This window comes from Orycteropus afer, unplaced genomic scaffold, assembly GCF_000298275.1.
Source record: "Orycteropus afer afer isolate SDZICR_OR568_19922 unplaced genomic scaffold, OryAfe1.0 scaffold00061, whole genome shotgun sequence".
NCBI lineage: Eukaryota > Metazoa > Chordata > Mammalia > Tubulidentata > Orycteropodidae > Orycteropus > Orycteropus afer.
The window spans coordinates 10,181,635-10,191,092 of record NW_006921648.1 but is presented as its reverse complement, the minus strand read 5'-3'; the positions used below and the strand labels follow the sequence as shown (position 1 = coordinate 10,191,092).

The following is a 9,458-nucleotide window of genomic DNA, read 5'->3' as shown; positions in this document are numbered from 1 at the left end:
TCTGTGTCTGAAGTTCCACTGAAACTTGTTCAGATCATAGCAACATGCAAGCCTCCACCGATGGACAGGTTGTGGCAACGCCTGAAGGACATTGGCCAAGAATCAAACCAGGGCCTCCCTCATGGAAGGTAAGAATTTTAGCACTGTACAAATTACATACAGGAAAATTCACCCTGGTTAGTGTACAACTCTATGAGTTTGACAAACACGTGTAAACGCCACCACAGCCAAGGTACAGAACAGTGCTGGCCAGACCCAGAATGTTCTCACGGCCCTTTGTGGTTGGCCCCTCGCACGCCAGCCCCTGGTGAGCACCGAGCTATCTTCTGTTCATCGGTTTTGCCTTCTGTGGTAGTTATGTTTGTGTGTCAACTTGGCTGGGCCTGGTTGAGTGGCTGGGCAGCTGGTGGTAGTTATTCCCCATGATGAGACTGGCAATCAACTCCGTGGTGGGATCTACCACAAGCAGCTGAGGAACTGCTTTGGGTATGTGGTCTGCTTCCTGTATACAAGTAGAAGCCTTGGGCATGGTCTCTAACCTTTAGCACACTTGGACCCTGCTTGTAGCCGTGTCATTGCTCAGCAGCCTGCTATGCTCTGCCGACCTTGGGACTTAGAGTGGACTTAAGTTAACGGCCTGCTATGTGGATTGGTAACATCGGGACTGTGCCTTTTTACTTGTCAACCTTGGAGCTTCTCAGCCTCAACAGCCAACAGCTGTCTGAGTGAAGAAACGCCTCTAGCTCCAGTGGGCCGGGAGCAGGAGGCAGAGCTGGACCCCAAGGTTGAGGAGCTTCACCCAGCCCTTAGAGCCTGGCACTTTGAACTTGGACTTAAAGCCTCCAAATTTAAGAATAAACTCCTGTTTGTTAAGGCCATCCCATTGTGGTATATTCTTGTCAGAGAGGCACTAGGGAACCAGAACACTTTCTCCAGAATGTCCCGGAAGTGGAGTCATTACAGAGGTAGCCTGTCGTGTCTGGTGGCTTCCGCTTTGCTTAATGTGGTTGAGGTACATCATGTTCTGTGTACCAATACTTTGTTCCTTTTTGGCGCTGGGTAGAATTCCACACTATGACCACTTAGATGTCATGCTGGGGACACAAGAGAAAGAAAACAGCCACCTTGACCACAGTGATCCTGTACTGTTAAGTCCCCTAGTTTAATTTTCTCCCACAGGGCAGAGCTGGTTCTGGGACAGCTTATGTTGTCATAGAAAATGACTGAAGTGCTATTTCTTGCACCCCCAACTCTGTGGATCGAGGAAACTCATATTTGTTTTGTAGATTTTTATTTTAAAAATTCAGACAACATGGCCCAGCGGGCCTGCCAGTGGCCTGTGAAGTCCCACTGCCCGAGGCTTTATGACACCAGTGCTGAGTCACAGAGCTCCCCTGCTCCTTCAGAGCAGGCCCTGCCCCGTGGCTGGTGATGCCTTGGGCCCATTGGGCAGAGTTTGGCCTGACAGGGGCTGATGGAGGACGATGGAGTTCCTTGGAACTTCTCAGACAGCCAGTTACTGTGGCAACAAGAAAGCCTGTGGCTTGAGTATGCTGCCGCCCACCCAGCAGACCCCCGTGGTCCAGGAATGCTACCAGCCCTATTACCTGCCCGGTTACCGCTACCTCAACTCATGGAGACCCAGCCTCTTCTGCAAGGTCTCCGACGTGCAGACCTGCCCAGATGAGGGCACCACGAGCCGCAGGGCCCTGCGGCCACCCACCATCCTGCCAGCCCTGCGCTCGGCGCTCTTCTGTCGCTACAGCCCTCACGACTGGGACCGATCCAACGAGCTGCAGCTGCGAGGGGCCGAGGCCTCCCGGCTGTGGGCCGGCCGGCTGATGGGTGACTCCATGCGGCTCATGCAGGACAAGGACCAGCTGACACGCCAGATGCAGGATGGCACCTGCCGAAACCTGAGCCAGAGGCTGTCGGACATCGGCTTCTGGAAGTCCGAGCTGGGCTATGAGCTAGAAAGGCTTCTGACCGAAAATCACAGTATGGAGACGGTGAAGAGACGTCTGGAATGTGCGGCCGATGAGGTGAACTGTCCCCTGCAGGTGAGTGTGGGACAGGAGAGGGCTGTGGCCGGCCCACGCCATGCAGCCACGTGCATTCCACTTGCCCTGTGTGAAGGTTAGGGCCATAGGCACCTTGCAGGTTGGTTTCAGCTGCACTGTCATATATGATCAGTTAGTTTTTTTTGTTTTTTTTTTTTTTAGTTTAATGTGACAAAACATGTATGATAAAAATGCTATCATTTTAGCCATTTTAAGTGTCATATTCAGAGACATTAATTACATTTGCCATGCTGCACAACCATCACCACTATCCATTTCCAAACGCTTTTCATCACCCCAAAAATCTCTGTGTCCTTAAGCAGTACCACCCCATTCTGCCTCCCCACAGTCCCTGGTAACCACTAATAAACTTTGGTCTCTATGCCTTGGCCTATTCTACAAAGTGCATATAAGGTGATCATACAGTATTTGCCCTTTTGTGCCTGACTTATTTCTCTTAGCATAACGTTTTCAAGATTCATCCATGTTGCGGCATGTATCAGAACTTCATCTCTCTTGATGGCTGAATAATACTCCATTGTATGTATGCACCAGGTTTTGTTCATCCATTCATCTGCTGATGGACACTAGTGTTGCTTCTACTTGTACTGGCTGTCGTGAACTGGATGCAGTGAACACTGGTGTGCAAGTGTCTGCTTGAGTCTCGGTGCTAGGTATATGCTTAGAGTGGAATTGCTGGTCATATGGTGTCTCTATGTTCAACTTTCTGAGGAACCACAAACGACTTTCCATTGTGGCTGCACCATTTTACATTCCCACCAACAATAGATGAAAGTCTCAATTTTTCCACATTGTCGCCAACACTTGTTATTTTCCGTTTTTGTTTTTGTTTTTTAATCGTTATTATTATGACAGCCACCCTAGTGGGTGTGAAGTGGTATCTCATTGTGGTTTTGATTTGCGTTTCCCTGATGACCAATGACACCTTTTCATGTGCTTATTGGCCATTTGTATACCTTCTTTGGAGAAATGTCTTTTCAAATTCTTTACCCATTTTTTAATTGGGTTGTCTTTCTGTTGTTGAGTTGCAGGAGTTTTTAAACATATAGTCTAAATATTAAACCCTAATTTGCTATAAACACAATGCAACGCACTGCCATGGAGTCGGATCAAACTCACAGCGACCCCTCCTTGGGTTTCCGAGGCGGTATCTCTACAAAAGTAGATTGCCCAGTCTTCCTTCCAAGGTGTGGCTGGTGGGTTTGAACCACCAGACTTCTGGTTAGCAGTCAAATGCCCTAGGCACGGTGCCACCAGAGCTCCCATTTTGCTGTACGGTTCCCATTTGCTGTATGGTTTCCAAATATTTTCTCTCATCCTGTAAGTTATCTCTTCACTTCCACCATAAAGTCCTTTGATGAAATCGAATTCACCCATTTTGTCTTTTTCGCTTGTGCCTTTGGTGTCCTATCTAAGAATCGATTGTCAAACACTAGGTCTCAAAGCTTTACCCCTATGTTTTCTTCTAAGAGTTTTATAGTTTGAGTTCTTATGTTTCGATCATTGATACAACTGGTTTGAAGGTAAAAAATCGACTCTCAGTCAATTCAGGTTACTCCCAGCCAAATCAACGTTCTTCAGACAGAATTTCATTTCCTTGTCTCTTTGGGGTTATATCATTGAGACATTGTATTCATGCATGCATATGTTTTGGGGTGTGTGTTATGGGCCTTAGAGGACATACTTAAAATGACAGCTTTATTTTTTCCCATAGCACCTATCACCTTCTAACAGAATTCACGGTTGTCTTATGAATTCCTGTATTGTCTCTCTCTCCCCGCTAGAATATAGGCTCCAGGAGGGCAAGGATTTTTGTCTAGTTTGTCACCAATGTGTTCAAGATTGATATTAAACTATGATGCACCATTGCAGCTGTTCTGGTCCTTAATGATCAATGTCTACTCTGATTGATGATTGCTCAAGCTACTGTGTTTAATGTACTCCCAGCCTAGCACAGTGTCTGGCTGTAGTAGGCACTCAATAAAAATTTGCTGAAGAAATGAATAAACATATGAATGCAGACATTCACTGACACTTCCTTGGTCTTCCAGTCTCCAGTCATATCCCAGATCAGTTAGGAGTGCATTTGGCTGCATGTAAGGGAAAGTTGACTACAAGGGGAATTTGTCCTCCTGCTTGCAAGGAGCGTTTGAGGCAAGAGGTGGGGCTAGGGCAAGGGGCAAACATGCCAACTGGGTCTGTGCCGTTTTATCAAGAAAATATCACATTTTCCGGATGGCTCCTCATGTTTTCCATTTTAACCCATTTCACAGAACTCTGATAGCCTCCCCAGCAGTGCCGTGGGGCCAAGACACATCTCAGTTCTACCGTTTCTCAACACCTCCAGAGCTGACATCCAGTCCAGGCAGCCTCTCACTGGACAACACCAATTACCTCCTAGCCAGTCACCCCACCCCTGCTCTCCTCCAACCCACTCTCCACACAGCAACCAGACGGGAGGATTTTAAATGTTAAACAGACTCTACCCTCCCCTGGTAAAATAAACAAACGGAAATACCAGTTTCCATCAAGTCGACTCTGACTCCTGTGTGTCAGCAGGGCTGTGCCCCATAAAATATTCAGTGGCTGATCTTTTGGAAATAGACCGCCAGGCCTTTTTCCAAGGTGCCTCTGGGTGGCCTCAAACCTCCAACCTCTCAGCTAGCCGCTGAGCACATGAACCATTTGAACCACCCAGAGACTCTACTCCCTCACTTAGAGCCACCTCAATGGCTTCCCACCACACTGCAGTTAACATGCACTGTCTGGCCCAGCCCACTCCTCCAGCTTCTCTTTTCCACTGCAGTCAAGTGGTCTCCTGTCTGGTCCTTGTCCCACTGCAGGGCCTTTGCACCTGCTGTTCCCTCTTCCTGGTGCTTTCTTCCCACTCCTTTCTGCACAGCCTGTCCCCTCCTCCAAGAAGCCTTCCCTGACTACTTTGCTGGCTACTTCCCTCCACATCATCTTGATTATTTTCATCACAGTCAGAAATTACTCAATTTCTTTACGTGTTTACTTGTATGTTGCCTCCCCCCTCTGTTAGAATGCAAGGACCCTGTCTGTCTGGTCCGTCGAGGTATCACTAGCACCTGTATTGAGCTTGGTGCACCGGAGGGGCTCGGCAAATTCTCGGAGATGATGAAGGTGTCTGCGGTCCGACAGATATGCATTCCTGGTGTCAAGACCTCAGTGCTCCCTGCATCCTTCCTTGCTGCTGCCCCTGCTCTTTGTGACGTCACAGCGAGAGGCCCAATCACCATCCTTCCCAGTCTCCTGTTGCAGGTTCTCTTCCCCGGCGGCCCCTCCTCCTGCCTTCCCTTGTGCTCTGCTTCAGGTCTCCCATGACAGCTGTGAGGCCTGCTTGCCCCGGTCACTTTCCAAACTCTCCCTCTGGAGATCTCCAAAATGGAATTTCACAAATATCCATAAGTAATAGTGATGCTGTTCCAAATGCTTAACATTTGTCCAGCTGTTTTAATCCATACAACAAATCTGAGACATGCACTGATCTTGTTTCCGTCTGCAGATGAGGAAACAGGAGGTCAGAGAGGTTTAAGCACACAGGTGGAAGTGGCTAAGCCCGGATTTGAACTCAGGTGTTCTTACTCTACAATCCAGGCTCCTAATCAGTGAACTGAGAGCCCTGGTAGCATAGTGCCTCAGGCACTTGACTGCTAACCAGAAGGCTGGTGGTTCAAAGCCACCAGCCACTCCTCAGAAGGAAGGTTGGGCAATCTACTTCTGTAGTGATAGCGCCTCGGAAACCCAGGGAGGGGTCACTATGAGTCGGGTCCAACTCGACGGCACATAACAACAACAACAACAATCAGTGAACTGTCACGAGTCTGGAGTTAGGTCTTCTCTTAACCAAGAAACTCTGCTATTTCTTGGAGGACGGGCCTATTCAACCACCAAAGCGCCCAATCAGCCAGATACCATCAAAATACCAGTTGTCATCGAGTTGATTCTGACTCCTGGCGACCTTGTATGTGTCAGAGGAGAACTGTGCTCCACAGTTTTCATGGCTGTGACCTTCTGGAAACAGATCCCCAGGTCTATCTTCCGAGGTATCTCCAGGTCGGTTTGAACCAACCTTTCAGTTATTAGTTGAGTGCTTAACCGTTGGTACCACCCAAGGACGGCTACCAGTCAGCTACAGGATGTTTTTCATCTGTAATCACTTCATGTAAGTGACTGAGAGGCCAGGTCTGAGAGGAGGGAGATTACAGTCCATTACCAGAGAGAAGACGGCTCACTATTAGCCAGTCACATATGTACAAGGTCAGAAGATGTGGACCTAAAGTTGTCTGTCAGCAATAGGGTCCCCCACTTCCCAGCTCCCCTCTTGATTCTCTCCCAGTGTTTCTCCTGGTCTTTTCTACCACCCCTTACTCCATCCTAGAAAGGTCTGTGTTCTCACGTTCCATCTTTGCCGGTGGTTCTAGGTCCTTCCAATTTGTTAGTGTAGAGCAGGGATTGGTGAACTACATCCCAAAGCCAAATTGGGCCCACTGTCTGCTTTTGCAAATAAAGTTTTCTTGAAATACATCCATGGCCAATTGTTTATCTATTTTCTGTGGCTGCTTTCATGCTACAAAGCAGAATTGAGTAATTGTGATAGAAAATGTGTGGTCTATCAAGGCAAAAATTATTTACAATCTGGCCTCTTACAGAAAAAGTTAGTGTGTAATGTCTACATGTCCAGCTTGTTTCATGGAGTACCTTCAATGCATTCTTATGTCAACAAAGTCTCTAAGCTTTTCCTCTGTCTTAACAGAGATGCTTTTCCCTCAAGGGATGAGCAGTGAGGAAGGAAAAGAGATGAGGGGACCCCTCAGCTCGACCCACCTGACATTCATTCTGCCCTTAATGTCCAGGCCCAGCTCTGCCATCTGTAAATAACATGGCAGAGAACATGGTTGATATTGGTTACCAGATGGCATCAGTCCAACTCCATCTTTGGGACTTCTGTTGCTGTAAGTGGGACATCTCTGGAAGTAAGGGGATGTATTCATTGATTTATTGAGATGAAATACACATATAATAAAATTAACCATTTTAAAGTGAACGATTCATAATGGTTAGTATATTCACAGTGTTATACAACTACCACCTCTATCTAGTTCCATAACACTTTTCTCACCCCAAAGGAAACCTGCACTATTCCTGCCTCATCTCAACCTCTGGCTCTCACCAATCTTCTATCTCTATGGACTTACCTATTATGGATATTTCATACAATATATGACCTTTCATACCACATGTGTCTGGCTTCTTTCACTCAGCATAATGTTTTCAAGTGTCACCCACATTGTAGCAGGTGTCAGAACGTCATTCCTCTTTATAAACGAATGTTATTCCATTGGATGGTTGTATCCTATTTTGTTTATCCACTCATTCTGTTAACGGACATTTGGGTTGATTCCACCTTTTGGCGATTATGAATAGTGCTGCAAGGGACATGTGTGTACATGTATTTGTTTTGTACATAGTCTCAGTTCTTTTGATTGTGTACTTAAATTATGTTGTAGTTAGGCGCCCTTGATATGGTTCTGACTCATAGCAACCCTATTACAACACAATGAAACACTGCCCAGTCCTGCGTCTTCCTTACAACTTAAACTATGCCGAGTCATAATTCCATGGTTTTCTTTTTGAGGAACCATCAAATTGTTTTCCACAGCTACTGAACCATTTTACACTCTTACCAGCAATATACAATGGTTCCAATTCTCCATATCCTCATCGGTGGTTTTAATGGGCTACCAAACTACAGAGTGAGAGTCCTTCCTCCAAAATCCCCATCTCACTTTGGGAAAAGAAAAAAAATGAGCAAAGAACATGAATATATATATGTCCAAAGAAGATACTAAAATAAAATGTTATTTTCCATTCTTTCCTTATGATCGTCCTGGTGAGTGTGGAGTGGTAGATCACTGTGGTCCTGGTTTGCATTTCCCCAACATCTAATGATTGTGAACATCCTTCTGTGTGCTCGTTGGCCATTTGTATATCTTCTTTGGGGAAATCATAGCACGGGCAGATTGTTCAAGGAGTCCTCTGCGCACGCCAATCCCTCTGTACCGAAGTTGTTTGCTGCCCCCTGGTGGCGGCTGTTTGCTCCAGCTTCTATATCAATGAGGACACTTCTGGGTTACACAGCTGGTGGGTACTTCCAACCACTTCATTGGTATTCATTCTGTCAGCTGGAGTGGGTCGGGCTGGGAGAATTGGATGCAGGGACCCATCCTCCACCTCTTATAATCTTGAAATGGGATTTGCTGCCTTCCATTCCCCCATCAGCTTCAACCTCCCTGTCTCCCCCATGACCTCCCCAGAAGGGAAGAATTTTCATCCACTCCTACTTGAGGAAAGGGAAAGGGAAACTAAATGGAGAACAGTAGCCACTCTTGTCTTATCTGAAATTACAGTGGATTTTAACTCTCTTTCTGATTATAATTTGGGAAGGCTTAGGGCCAATTTATGGAGATTATGGGAGGGGTGTCAGCCCTCATCCCCAATCACTCCTGGTGTAGGTAGAGCCAAGAGACATCTGAACACAGTTCGTTCCCAAGACAACACTTTATCCTACTTTCTCTACATAGACCCAATGTCCCCTAATGTACTGGGCATGGCATCCCACAGCCTCTCCTCCCCCAAGGGATAAACAAGAACAGAATCCCACCCAAAACACAGCAAGGAGGCCAAATGAGACCTCCAAGTCCCCAGGTTTCCCTGAAAATACGAATGGATCGAGCAAGGCAACCTGCTCAGCGTGTACCCACAGTACCTCAGAGAACACGCTCTTTCCTTTGCTCCCAACAGGTGGCCCTGGAGTGTCTGTACCATCGAGAGAAAAGGATTGGGATTGATTTGGTGCATGACAACGTGGAGAAGAACCTCATCCGGGTAAGGCATCTCCCTAGTCTGTCCAGCTGCCCGAGGGGAAGAGGGAGGGCCCGGCTTCTGAGCTGTGTGCTGGGAGCGGAAGCCACACATGTCACCCATGAAAGTTAGAGTTGGAAAGCATGAGTGGGAGCCTAGACTGCAGTTTAGGGACTGGGGTAAATAGGGGCATTTAACCCTCAGCTTTTTCATGTTCGAAATGGGCATAATAATAACACCAACAAGGAACAAGAATGGAAGTTAGTGTTAATTGAGTGCCTACTATGTGCCACGCGCTGAGTCAATTCATATGCATTATTTAATAATAAAATAATCTAGATGTAAACACATAGTAGATACTCAATTTTCTTTTAATCTACAAGTAGATAAAAATAAAAGTGAATGGCCATCTAAGATACAGCTATTGGTCTCTACTCATCTGGAGAAAAAAAAAAGTAAGAAACCATAGACTCAAAGAAGAAACTAGTGTCC

General features: G+C 46.6%; 1 protein-coding gene across 1 annotated transcript in view; it reads left to right on the top strand.

Moving 5' to 3' along the window:
- Window positions 1-1,484: 1,484 nt before the first annotated feature.
- The window catches only part of TEKT5 (tektin 5), a 51,228-nt gene continuing 43,254 nt past the window's right edge, over window positions 1,485-9,458 (top strand). The window contains exons 1-2 of the mRNA XM_007939621.1: window positions 1,485-2,060; window positions 8,907-9,054. Of these exons, the coding sequence (XP_007937812.1) occupies window positions 1,485-2,060; window positions 8,907-9,054 (724 nt within the window). The remainder of the gene's footprint in view (window positions 2,061-8,906; window positions 9,055-9,458) is intronic.